Source organism: Enhydra lutris, unplaced genomic scaffold (genome assembly GCF_002288905.1).
Source record: "Enhydra lutris kenyoni isolate GAN:26980312 unplaced genomic scaffold, ASM228890v2 scaffoldscaffold35, whole genome shotgun sequence".
NCBI lineage: Eukaryota > Metazoa > Chordata > Mammalia > Carnivora > Mustelidae > Enhydra > Enhydra lutris.
Window position 1 is genome coordinate 4,621,510 of NW_019154119.1, and position 14,061 is coordinate 4,635,570.

The 14,061-nt window shown below is 39.4% G+C and overlaps 1 protein-coding gene across 3 annotated transcripts in view; it reads left to right on the top strand.

Moving 5' to 3' along the window:
• LOC111154089 (ATPase family, AAA domain containing 2B) overlaps nucleotides 1–14,061 on the top strand; it is a 156,874-nt gene that overhangs the window by 135,825 nt on the left and 6,988 nt on the right. For all 3 annotated transcript variants that reach the window (XM_022513459.1, XM_022513458.1, XM_022513460.1), the window contains 3 exons: nucleotides 3,364–3,486; nucleotides 6,243–6,380; nucleotides 9,828–10,511. In XM_022513459.1, coding sequence (XP_022369167.1) covers nucleotides 3,364–3,486; nucleotides 6,243–6,380; nucleotides 9,828–10,511 — 945 coding nt within the window. The remainder of the gene's footprint in view (nucleotides 1–3,363; nucleotides 3,487–6,242; nucleotides 6,381–9,827; nucleotides 10,512–14,061) is intronic.

The following is a 14,061-nucleotide window of genomic DNA, read 5'->3' on the forward strand; positions in this document are numbered from 1 at the left end:
TTAATTTCTGACATTTTTCCTCCTTCCCTCAATTTTTTCTCTAATTTTTTGCATCTTTATAAGTATTACTTCCATTTTCCATGCAAGAAGCTAGAGAGTTATCCTTGATCCATACCTCACCCTGCACTTCATCATCAAGTTGCATTATTGAGAACATATTTCAAGTCTGTAATCTTCTCCTTTTCACCACCCCCTCCCTCACCTCCACCCCCACCCTCGTTCAGTTTGCTCTCCTCTCTCACTAAAAAAAAAAAGCCTTCTGATTATGTTCCCTGTTTTTATTCTTGATCCCTTCAATACAGTTCCCAGGTAATGGCTAGAGATTATCTTCTTTTTTGAAAAAGGTTTTATTTATTTATTTGAGAGAGAGAGAAAGAATGAGCACGTGCACGCACCTGAGCAGGGGTGATCAGAGGGAGAGGGACAAGCAGACTCGGTGCTGATGTGGGGCTTGATCCCATGACCCTGAGATTATGACCTGAGCCAAAGTCAAGACATGGTTGATTAACTGACCAAGCTTCCCAGGTGCCCCTAGAGATGAGCTTTTGAAGATCTTAATTTAAATCATGTTACTTCCATGTTCTGATCTTTTTAGTGACTTTTCATTGCTCTTAGATAAAGTGTGAGTCCTTTAAATAGTCAGATTCCCATTTGTCTCTTGTACTTTTTTTTTTATTTTTAAAAGATTTTACTTATTTATTTGACAGAGAGAGAGAGAGAGAGAGAGAGAGAGACAGTAAGAGGGAACGCAAGCAGGGGGGAGTGGGAGAGGGAGAAACAGGCTTCCTGCTGAGCAGGGAGCCCGGTGCAGGGCTTGATCCCAGGGTCCTGGGATCATGACCTGAGCCGAAGGCAGACACTTTAACAACTGAGCCACCCAGGTGCCCCTCTTTTTTATTTTTTTTTAATTAAGGTTTTATTTATTTATTTGAGAGAGGGAGGGAAAGACAGAGCAAGCACAAGGGGGATGAGGGGCAGAGGGAGAAGCAGACTCCCTGCTGAACAGGGAGCCTGTTCAGTCAAGGCAGACACTTAACCAACTGAGCCAACCAGGTACCCTATTTATTTGTATTCTAACCACAGAGGCTGCCTTTTAGTTTTTTGAAATCTCTAAGATCTTTTTACTCCAGAACTTTCTTCCATGGTATTTTCTGAACCTACGCTGATTTCCCCCTTACTCTTCAGGTGGCTTCCAGTGCGTGCTTTCAGTCTCAGTTTAAATTCCACTTCTTCACAGAGGCCTTTCCTTACTTGTCCAATTCAGATTTACCCCCACACCAAATACCATGTGGGTTTTCCTCATAGCCATTACTCAAGGTTTTGGGGGATATGGGAAGGGTGAGGGAAATGTTTATATGTGTGTATGAGAGATTATATGATTAACATCTCTGTCCTATACTAATATGAAAATTTTCTTCGAAGTGGGGACCTCTCTTGTTCATTACCATGTAGCTATTACCTGGCTCAGTCCTGGTACAGTTGCCATTATTTATTGAATGAAGGTTTAGAGAAATGTGTTGGAAGGAAATATACCAGTGTTGCCTTTTGAGTGTTACGTATTTTTGTAAGATTTCCACCATGAACTGTTACAGCTTTCTCATAAGAGCAGTTATAAATAAAATGTCCATCTATACTTTTTGCCTTTACTAGGGTTGAAAAGCAGATGTTATTTTGAGACTTGGGGTTTTAGTTCTTGACACTTTGTAAAATAAGTGACTTTGATATATTTACTTGATTTTTATTTTAAAAAAAGATTTTATTTATTTATTTATTTTAGAGGAGTCGGGGTGGGAGGAGCAGAGGGAGAGGGACAAGCAGACTCCTGGCTGAGTGCGAGCCTGACATGGGCATGAAATTGAGAGTTGGATGCTTACCCGATTGAGCCACCCAGGCACCCCTTTCCTTTTTGTATTTCAGAGCTGCATAGCTCTCAGAAGTCCTTTTTATGTTGTACTGTTCATGAATAGGGGCTTCCGGATTACTGTAAAGCAGAGACTCAGTGCAAGTGTCAGCTGTAGTTTACCTAGCCAGGTAGACAGGTATGTGTATTTGCCTCCTTGATTTACCTGTGATTTTATTTTTTTAAGATTTTTATTTTTATTTGACAGACAGAGATCACAAGTAGGCAGAGAGGCAGGCAGAGAGAGAGAGAGAGAGGAGGAATCGGGCTCCCTGCTGAGCAGATAGCCCGATGCAGGGCTCGATCCCAGGACCCTGGCATCATGACCTGAGCCAAAGGCAGAGGCTTTAACCCACTGAGCCACCCAGGCGCCCCTTACCTGTGATTTTTATACGGTCTTGCAGTCTTCAGCTTAGAGTGTCTTGCTGTATTTTTTTGTTTCTGTTATGTTTTTTTAAGATTTTATTTATTTATTTACAGAGAGAGAATGAGATCACAAGTAGGCAGAGAGGCAGGCAGAGAGAGAGAGGAAGGGAAGCAGGCTCCCTGCTGAGCAGAGAGTCCGATTCGGGGCTCTATCCCAGGATTCTGGGATCATGACCTGAGCCGAAGGCAGAGGCTTTAACCCACTGAGCCACCCAGGTGCCCCTCTGTTATGGTTTTTTAATAGGTCACTGTTACTTAGGGTGTATTATCTTTAAGGTGTATTATTTTCTTCACAGTTTTGACCAGTTTTCACTTATGGAGAAAATTATGTACGATTCTCTGATCGTTATCTGTGACAACTCTGATGCTGGGCATATGGTGAATGTCCTCTGAATCTCTTAACATTTTTTACTGAACATCATACATTTTTGTTTTTTAAAAATACAAAATAAAGCTTTGTATCTTTGAGATAATGAGTTGTTAAATAGGCCTTGTACAGTTGACCCTGAACAACACAGGTTTGAATTACATAGGTCCACTTACACATGGATTTTTTTTTTTTCTGGTAAATTCAGTACAGCACTATAAATATATTTTCTCTTATGAATTTTTAAACATTTTCATTTCTCTAGCTGTATTATAAGAATATAGTATATGATACATTTAATATACAAAATATGTGTTAATAGATTATTTATGTTACCTGTAAGACTTCTGGTCAGCATTAGGCTATTACTAGTAAATTTTGGGGGGAGTCAAAAGTTATGGGTTTTTGACTATGTGGGGATTTGGCACCTCTGACCCTCTGTTGTGCAAGAGTCTCCTGTACTTTGAAGTTCTAAAAAGTACAGTTTTCAGAGAATTATCAAGGTGACTAAGTGGTGTATTATATTTATATTTTACTCATCATTTAAATGAGCTTGTTTCTCACCTGGAAATGCTTTTTACAGTTTTATTTAAATGTTTGTATTCTTTGCTTTCTCTTTTTAAGATGCCCTTTGTTTATGTTATTTCAAGTATACCAATTTTTTTAACAGATAAAATAATTAGGCACAGGGCTTGTACCCTGAAGGACACTGCACATGCCATCATTGCAGCGGAATTGGATCCAGAATTTAATAAACTCTGTGAAGAAATTAAGGAAGCAAGAATAAAAAGAGGTGAGTTATGGAAATGAGCTTGCTCCTGAAGACCAAGAAATCACTGAGTGTTACCAAATGATGTTTCTTTAGGGTTACTGGCATTATGAAAATAATCTCCTTTGAGGCATAGACTTTATATATTCCTGATACTAATGTGCCATACAAATTCTCAAAGGTATTTTAAAATTTTACTTTCTGTGACAGTTTTAGGAAGTACAGCAGTGCAAATTACAGAAAGTTCTTTTCAGTGAAATTTTTTTTTGGAGGAGTAGATCTGTTGATTATTGATTCTTATTCTTGAAGGATTTATAGGCTTTTATATCTGTAGAGGGTTTACTTTTTAAAAGTTTTTAGGAATACAGTTTTTGTTTTCCCTATTGGCATTTATGTGTAGTTTTATTAATATAAAATTAACAGAATTAGCAAATATGGTTTGTTCATTTAGTGTATAAGCTTGTCCTTGAGGAACTCACTTAGTAGGAGACAGAGAGAATTATAAAACAAATCAAGTACTATTGAGATGTATGAGTTGGTCAAAATGTTTATAGCACAGAGGAGAGACCTCCTTTTAGGAATCCCAGCATTTTGTCTAGAGTTTGGGGAATGAATAAAGGAGTGTTGTTTCTAGTGGAGCAGAAGAAGGGAGGCAGTGACAGAGGAGGAGGAGGTATTTGTAAGCGCAGCAGATAATAGCATGTGTAAAGGTATAGAGATATGAAATAACATGGTATATTTGAAGAACTACAAACTGGTATTGAAGCTTTATGGAATGGTGGGAAATAAAGGCGAGCAGAGTCCAGGACACTGGAATTAAGAAGCTTTTTTCCTACTTTGTTAGGCCTGCCCTGGTCACCATAGCACATGGCATTTTGTCTTTTGTTTTGGTCTCTCTTCCTTATTTGGAATGTAAGTATTATGAATGGCTTATTCGTAGCTCTACGGCAGTCCCTAGAACTGTCCTATAAATATTTGAATGCATCGATGCCAGTACTGAGGAGCTTCAGACTTAATCCTGTAGGTCAGTGTTTTTCAAAGTGTGTGTGTGCCTAATACCCACATCATCTTAGTAGACTTAGTGAATTAGATTCTCTGAGAGTAGTAAGGCTGAGAAATCTGTACTTTAACGAACTATTCAAGTGTTTTTTTTGTACACTAAAGTTTGAGAACCATTGCGATAGTCAATATGAGTCACTGAAATATTTTGAACTGTGAAATGAATTGGTAAATTACTTTGGCAGTAGGAAATAGCAAGGTCTCAGTGTGTCAGGAGAGGAGGATGAGAGTCAAACAACTGTTGGAGCCAGTTTGGAAAACAGTTTGGCAGTTTCTAAAAAATTAAGTATAACATTTACTATACGACCCATGATTCTACTCCTGGAAACAGCCCAAAAGAAATGAAAACATATGCGCTTATAAAGACTAGTCACAGCAACTAAAAACTGGAAACAGTGCAAATGTCCATCTACTGGTGAATGGGTAAGCAGAATGGTATATCATAAAATGGCATACGGCTCAGCCATAAAAAGGAACAAATTATTGATACATGGTACAACATAGATGAGCCTCAGGAACATTACCTGAAGTGAAAGAATTCAGTCACAAAAGACCACCTGTTTTGTGATTCCGTTTGTATGAAACATTCACAAAAGACAAATCTGTGGAGACAAAACGTAGATTCGTGATGGCCTGGGGTAGTTACCCAAAATTGGGTTGCTGTGGTGATGGCATAGCTCTGTAACTTTACTAAAAATCACTTAATTGTATGCTTAAAATGAGTGATTTTTTTTTTGTTGTTATGTAAGTTGTACCTCGTTAAAGCTTTTGGGGGAAAAAAGCTGTTGGAGTTGTGCTGTTTTAATTATTATGAAGAGGGAATGGTATAGGATCAATGTAAATTGGGGCAGGGGAGGAGGCCATTGTGAAGGGAAGAAGAGTCAAATTGGCTACTCATATGACTGATTTAATATTTAGTAGATGCGAATTCTATCAGTAGAGGTAGGGAATATCTAGAGATAGGGATGAACAGGTTTTTTGTTGGGGAAAGATAAACTAGTTAGCTTTAATTTGACCCATCTTTATGATACCCAATTGGAGATACCAAATAGGCAGTTGGATATAGGGATCAGAAGCTCAAGAGATGCTTGGGCTAAACATGTAGATAGAGGAATTATTATGTAATGATGATAGAAGCCGAAGGCATGAGTGATACTTTTTGGTAGAAGGTATAGATCAGAGTGAGAAGAAAAGGGATTCCAGAGACAACCCTGAGAAAGATCAATATTTAATGACCACACAGAAGAAACAAGTCTAGTGAAGGAAATTGAGATGGAGTGGTTACTCTTAGGAAGATCAGTGTAGGAAAACCAAACTTACTGCGGTGTGGTTTGACAGATGAAAACAGTTCAAGTGAATGGGGTTTAATGACCCAACAAACACTTATACATTCTAAGATGGCAGAAATAGTAACTTAGAAAAAATATTATCATTGTCTTACAGTCATAAGACTGTGTGGCTTTGCAAATTAAGCCGAGTAAACATAGGGTTCCTTTGGGGATTAAGTGTTCCGCATGGCCTGCTGGGTTATTTCTTTTTGATTTTATATCTCGTTTCTTTCTCATCTTTAAACAAAAGATACTGTTTTCATCTGAATTACAAACTGTCCAGGTGTAATTAATGACTAAAACTTAGTTCTTTATTTCAGACTTTTTTTTAAACCATGTTGCTTTATGTAGCTGGGAATATTTAAATAGGTGTTGCTTATCTTTTGCCCGCAGGCTTATTGGTAACAGCAGAACAAATAAATCCTCATGGCACTGGAGCTCGGAAGACTGAAACTAGAGTTGAAGAGGCATTTCGGCACAAACAAAGAAATCCATTGGATGTCTGGCACAACTCTGCAAATAAATGTGCATGTGAGTGTCTGAGACCGTGTTATCCAGTAGTGGGAAGAGCTGAGAAGGATGCAGATTTTTTAGGAGTTGGGGGGACAGACTAGGTGCTGCTGTGTTCTCACAGGTCTTCTCATCTTTTCTCTGTCCAGAGGTGAAGAACTTGTGCGGTGGAATAGAAGTATATTTCTCTAACTGTAGGGAAAGAGGGCCTGATTCAGGAGATATTTTTCTTTTCTTTTTTTTTTTTTTTTAAGGTTTTATTTATTTATTTGACAGAGAGAGACAGAGAGGGAACACAAGCAGGGGGAGTGGGACAGGGAGAAGCAGACTTCCCACTGAGCAGGGAGCCCGATGTGGGGCTTGATCCCAGGACCCTGGGATCATGACCTGAGCCAAAGGTAGATGCTTAACAACTGAGCTACCCAGACACTCCTCTGTACAGCCTTTAAAAAAATTAATTAATTAATTAATTGTATAGGCTTTTAAATCTAGTTTTGTTTAAGTGAGATGTATTTAGAAAGGGAAAATTCATTGTTCTAGGTTGTTGTCACTTGTGCTCATTCATGCTGAATGAGAGATTTCTGAAAGACGAATGTTAACGAACACAGCACTTTCCTAATAATAGTCCCTATGTTTGCTGAAGATAGCCACCCTTGGAAGATATATGCTGTTCTGGTATAAAGGTGGTCATACTGTTGAAACTCTCAGTAAAGCTGGCCATAATATGTTCTTTGACCAATGGCATTGCATTTGAATGAATGAATCAGATTCATTTTTTTTTTTTTAAGCTCTTTTCTCTGTGGTATTTGGCATTCATATGTGAGAAAATTTGAAGGACTTAGTGGTGTATTTGGTTCCATGAAATTGATTAAAGCTATTTGGTGTAGTTGTATCTTGGATCATGATCATGACCTGGATTATGTAATGTAGCACTCTAATTTAAACCTTGAAATCCTGTATGTTCTCTGCACCGGATACAAATATTTACTAAAAGCCATTGAAAATTAGCTTTAAGCAGTTTAAGTTCCTTTAAACATTTAAATGTTATTTTAATCTACAAATGTGAGTTTAGTTTTCTCTTACCAGTAGATGGCATATGTGACTCATCATTTGCCTGTTTCACATTAATTTACTTGAGTTATAAATCTAAATATCCTTAAGATAGAGTTGCTTTCCTAAGGTTTTAGTTTTGGAAATAAGCTCAGAGAGGCTATAAAAATTGACTCTAAATATTGTGTCCCCATGGTGGTTTTTCAGACAACATGCTCCTGTAAAAGGAAGTAGTGTATGAAAGATTAGGTCCATAAGTGGATACTACTACCACATGTCCGGTGCTGTAGAGATACAGCAGTGTAAACCAAAATCCCTATTCTTGTGGAGCTTGTATGATTGATTTTTCTTATTTTACCAAAATCATACCCACAATTAGAAATAATTATATAAGGAGGAGAAAAATATCTCTAATTTGACTTTCTCCCAAATGAAAACATTTTCTTTGTTCTTAGCTGGGATGAAAGTGTTAGGAATAAACTTGCTTCGGTAGGCCTTCTAAACCTTTACTTAGTGCCCACAGATCAAGTCATTGAGCTGGCTCTTGATTGAATAGAGTTTAGCTGCTTCTTGCTGTAGAGTTAGATGGCTTAGTGAGGAAAGAAAGGGGAACTGTTTATGATTTGGTTGTGTTGCTGGAGAATAAGTGAGGTCACAATGTTTGGAGTGATTGTCAGGAAAAACCTAACAGCTCCACCTTTTAGAGGAAGAGCAGGCTGAATTTTTTTTCACTTTTAATGTGGACTGGATTAGTTTTTCATATAGTTAATGGAATACTTACAAATGCCCATCACTTTAGCAGGGGAAATAGGAATGGAGAGATGATTCTAATGATTTGGTTTTGAAGGCAAAATCTGTTTTGAACCAAGTGACAAAATAACTTGAATTTGGGAAATGATTTCAGAAACCTTTTGTAGATTTATTCTTAGATAAGAAAAAAAGTAATATTTATGACAATATTTGTCAATTTCCTGTGAATACCTGGATATCTCTACAGAGACTCAGTAAGGATTAAAGTTGAAAGGTTGAAAAATTTGTAAACACATATATGGGGAATTAAAGATTCCTGGGCCCATTGTTACTGAAGTACTCATAAAGCTCATGACTGTTTCTGGCATCTGGAGATGAATGTGGTCTTTTTTTTTTTTAATTTTTAAAATTAGTATATAATGTATTTGTTTCAGGGGTACAGGTGTCTGATTCATCAGTCTTCACAATTCACAGCACTTGCCATAGCACATACCCTCCCCAATGTCTGAGATGAATATAGTCTTTACAACTTCTGTAGGTCTTCCTTTTTACATCACTGACATTTTCAGTGGTTGTTAATGTTGTTGCTGCCTTGATAGCGGAGGGCTTAACTTTTTTCCATATTTTCTTTTCTTTTAAATACTTTGTTTATTTGAAGGAGAGCAGAGGGAGAGGCACAAGCAGACCCCGTGTTGAGCGTAGAGCCCAACGTGGGGCTCGATCTCAAAATCAAGAGTTGGACACTTAACTGACTGAGACACCCGGGCACCCCCCTTTTTACATATTTTCGAATAACAACTGTGTAACCAGTTGATCAGCTTGGTGAACCATTTATAGCAGAGGAGGCTAACAGTTGTCTAACCAAATTGTCTATAAACTTTGTAGGGTTTCTCTCTACTACTGCACTTTCTGTGGGTGATTCCTTCTCTGGAAGGAGAGGCAGTAGATAGTTATTTGTGGGATACCTGTAACAGTTCTGTCTTGATACAGTGGATCATGTGTTCATTTTCTTCCATGGTTTAGGAGCTTTGGGGTGATTTTGCTGGCAAAGCACTCATTTTCTTGGTGGAAATCTGGGGCTGTGGCCCTCAATTTTCTAGGTAGCCTGGTAATGTAGTTGGTCATTCCCTACGTATTATATGCTTGGCCCCTGGCTGTTAGGAATTAAGAACAGCTATAAAGTAGAATCTAGGATAATAGAAAAAAAATTAATGCTGGGTAAACTTATACTCAATTAAAAAAAAAATTTCATCCTTCAGAGTTCAACACTGACTTCATATTCATTCTCCTTATAGGTTGTGAGGATTAGTCAGCTTGGATTTCAAGAGCTAAGTAGTGGGGCACCTGGGTGGCTCAGTGGATTAAGCCTCTACCTTCAGCTTAGGTCGTGGTCTCAAGGTCTTGGGGTCAAGCCCCGCATTGGGCTCTCTGCTCAGTGGGGAGCCTGCTTCCCTCTCTCTTTCTGCCTGCCTCTCTGCCTACTTGTGATCTCTCTCTGTCAAATAAATAAATAAAATCTTTTAAAAAGAGAAAAAAAAGAGCTAAGTAGTTCTTGTGTGTTAAACCAGTATGGGTTTACTTTCTTTTGGGTCTTAATATAGTGAACATTTGTAAAACAAGTGTTGCACTCCAAGTTCTATATACCTGTTTTCCTTCTCTCTAAAATAGTTCGAGTTCGAAGAAAATCAAGGCGGCGATCACAGTGGGGTAAAGGAATTATTAAGAAAAGGAAAGTCAATAATTTAAAAAAAGATGAAGAGGACACTAAATTTGCAGACTACGAGAACCATACAGAGGACAGGAAGTTGCTAGAGAATGGAGAGTTTGAGGTAAGCACTGACTGCCATGAAGAAAATGGCGAAGAGACCGGAGACCTCTCTATGACCAACGATGAATCATCATGTGACATCATGGACATGGACCAGGGGCAGAGGCTTAACAATGGAGCGGGCACGAAGGAGAACTTTGCATCTACTGAAGAGGAAAGTTCCAATGAGTCTCTGCTCATCAACAGCAGCGGTTCTCTAAATCCAGAACAGACCTCTAGGAAAGAGCCTTTCCTTAAAGGAAGCTGTCTCAATGGTGAGGCCTCCACTGACAGTTTTGAAGGAATACCAGTTCTGGAGTGTCAGAATGGCAAAGCTGAAGTAGTCTCTTTCTGTGGTAGTGGTGACAAATGTAGTTCTGAACAAAAGATTGTCCCAGAGGACCAGTCAAAAGAAAAACCAGAAACTTCGAATGAACATCATGGAGATGATCCTGAGAAACTAGACGCCCTGGAATGTAGCAGTAATGAGAAGTTAGAACCCAGCCCCGAAGTGGAGGTTAAAGATGCAGAACTGGATAAAGAAGGTAGAGCGAATATTTTTTTAAAAAATTGAAGTTTTAAATTCCGGAGTTAACTAATGGCATATTTTGTTTGGTCCCCAGTAGCACTAGTTGATACGCAGTTATACCCCTCTGAGAATCTGTTAAACTTTCATCTTTTTCCCTAGGAAAGTGTGCATATTCATGCCTAGTAAATTTTGGTGGGAATTTCAGAGGGTTATGGTCTAGAATGCATCGCTTTCCTGGCTGCTTACTCTTTTGTCTTCCACCTGATTATTATCCCTATCTGAAAGGATTTATGGATAAAGGCTGAGTAAGCCCACAGGTGTTAAGAAGATGGAATTCTAATAAGAATGATTGGGGTGGGGTAGGCTTGGCTGAGAAGAGTTGGGTACTAGATACTGTATGGTATCCTACGCTCATGTACACTCAAGTTAAATTACCTCTCCTGTTTGTTATTTTCATGTGGCTTTGAGCTGGTAACTTAGGCTCTTCAATCTTTTTTTTCATCTTCTAAATTAAACTTCAGAGTGGTGTCACTGTAGGGATTAAATAAGTCATGTATATTAAGCGCCTCTTTTTGTGCCTGGCAAATACCGAGCTGTATTCATTCCAGGCATTCACTGTTAGTTGAATCTAAGGGATGCTGAGTCTAAGAGGCTCCATTGTTTTGTAAAGCCGGTGGTATAGGAAGCAGTAGAACCTGTGCTGTCAGATCTGCCTTGTTCTTGCAGACTCAGAGCACCCTGCTAGCTCCCGCCTTCCTATGGCTGTGTGATTCCTTTAAGCAGCAGCAGAACAGGGGGCCTGGGAATTTCTAGCCCTGCTTTGTTTATCATTCTTTAGCCCATAGTGGGATGGGGTAAATTAGAATCTAGCTTTAGCTTGGGATCAGGGCTATGTGGGAATAGTTTTTTGCCCCAACTTTTTTTTTTTTTTTTTTTTTTTATTTGAGAGAGATTGAGAGAGAGCATGAGAAAGGGGGGGCCAGAGGGAGAAGCAGACTCCCTCCTGAGCAGGGATCCCGATGTGTGGGACTCGATCCCAGGACTCCAGGGTCACGACCCGAGCCGAAGGCAGCTCCCCAACCAACTGAACCACCCAGGTGCCCTTTGCTCCAAGTTTTTGAGCCCTCTAGCAGAAATAGGAAGTAGAAAGATAATTATTCAAAGTCTTAGAATTCTCTTGATGGATAAAGAAGATGTGTGTGTACTGGTCTTTTTTTCTTTTTTCTTTTTTTTTTTTAAGATTTCATTTATTTGACAGAGAGAGAGTGCATAAGCAGGGGAATGGGAAAGGGAGAAGCAGGCTCCCTGCTGAGCAGGAAGCCCCATACCAGATGTCAAGGCTCTATCCCAGAACCCTGGGATTAGGACCTGAGCTGAAGGCAGACGCTTAACCAACTGAGGCACCCAGGCGCCCATGTTCTTAAATGCTACCTGTTGAGAATTTTTCTTTCTCTTCAATATTTAATAATAGAAGGTAGTTTTAAGGGCAGTATTTATTCCGATATTTATTTATTTGTGTTTGTCATATAGACAGAATTTAAAACATGTTTTAAAGCTAGGGTTGAGTAACAGAGTAGGGAGAAAGGGAGAGATCTTCCTGATGAAGCACTTTGGGTATAAGGTGAGGAGTCTTTTTTAATGTTCTTTCACTATGAGATTTTTAGTATGCTTGCAAAAAAGGTTTAAATTAATATTATGTTCAATTGGTTATCTAAAAACTTTATAAAGATATTTGTTGTATAAAAACTTTACCTGAGGGGCGCCTGGATGGCTCAGTGGGTTAAAGCCTCTGCCTTCGGTTCAGGTCATGATCCCAGGGTCCTGGGATCGAGCCCTGCATCGGGCTCTCTGCTCAGCAGGGAGCCTGCCTCCTCCTCTCTCTATGCCTGCCTCTCTGCCTACTTGTTATCTCTATCTGTCAAATAAATAAATAAAATCTTTAAAAAAAAAAAAACAAAAAAAAAAACTTTACCTGAAATTTTCACTTCTGTCAGGGCAGGGTTACCTAATGCAAGTTTTCAGTTTCCTGGATGTCCATGGATTTGGTAATGTGATATGGAAGGTCTTAAGAAAACTCTTAGCATATGTTAATTGAACTGTAAATAAAGACTTTCACTCTAGAAGCTGTCTGAAATATAAAATATCTCTCCTACATGGAGGTATATGTTTCCCAAGGCAATATTTTGGTTCTTCTACTGTTTATCTCTATAGCAAGCATTGATTGGAGGGAAATGTTTAAAGGCATGGGAGTAAGAGAACTAACACAGGAGGGAAGGGGAAGGTTCTCCGTAGTGTTTATGAGATGGGACAGGTCTGCTATATGGTTCTGAAACAGGGATGCCTGGGTGGCTCAGTTGGTTAAGCGGCTGCCTTCAGCTCAGGTCATGATCTCAAGGCCCTGGGATCTAGTCCCATATCTGGTTCCCTGCTGAGCAGGGAGCCTGCTTCTCCCTTTACCCTGCCAGTCTCCCTGTTTGTGTGCCTGTTCTCTCTCTGACAAATAAATCTTTAAAAAAAAAAAAAAACAACAAAGTTCAAACAGTTTGAGTTTGTCTTTGCATTCCTTCCCCCTTGGCTTTTTTTTTTTTTTTTTTTAAGATTTTATTTATTTATTTGTCAGAGAGAGAGAGAGGGAGAGAGAGCAAGCACAGGCAGACAGAATGGCAGGCAGAGGCAGAGGGAGAAGCAGGCTCCCTGATGAGCAAGGAGCCCGATGTGGGACTCGATCCCAGGACGTTGGGATCATGACCTGAGCCGAAGGCAGCTGCTTAACCAACTGAGCCACCCAGGCGTCCCGCCCTTTGGCTTTTTTTTTAGAGTATGCCTACCTACGGGATCACAAGGCTTATGGCCTGTCTGCCCTCTGTATCTCTCAGAGTACCTGGGGCTGTCAAATTATGCTCAGCCACCTCTAAATTTCTGGGGTGTTTTTTGTGTTTTTTTTTTCAGTGTAGCTGGTCTCGGTATGTTGTTGGGAGGAAAATAATTAGATTATGTGTAATTCACTCTGAGGTAGGAAAGACCACCAGCCCTATTACTTTAAATGGGCTTATATTTTTATGGGGGGGGAAAAAAGGTTAGAAACCAGATAAATTTCTAATAGAAATCTGGACAGGAGGTGCCTGGGTGGCTCAGTGGGTTAAAGCCACTGCCTTCGGGTCAGGTCATGATCCCAGGGTCCTGGGATCGAGCCCCATATCAGGCTCTCTGCTCAGTGGGGAGCCTGCTTCTTCCTCTCTCTCTGCCTGCCTCTCTGCCTGCTTATGATCTCTGTCAAATTAAAAAAAAAAAAAAGAAGAAAGAAATCTGGATAGTGTAAAAGAGAAAATAAGTATCAGTTAGTGTTGAAGTTTTTTTTGGTTTCTTTTTGTTTTTAACTTGCAACAGAAATAGACCTGTAGACAGGTCGGCCTCACTTGGTGTGAGTATCTGCTTTTCTAGGTTGCTTCCCCTCTTCCAATTCTGAAAGCTCTAAATTTTAAAATGATGGCTATCGTAAAAAGAGTAAAGAGGATTTACAGGTTAGTGCTTAGAGGTGATGATTGCTTTTCTCTTCCTTTAAGTGG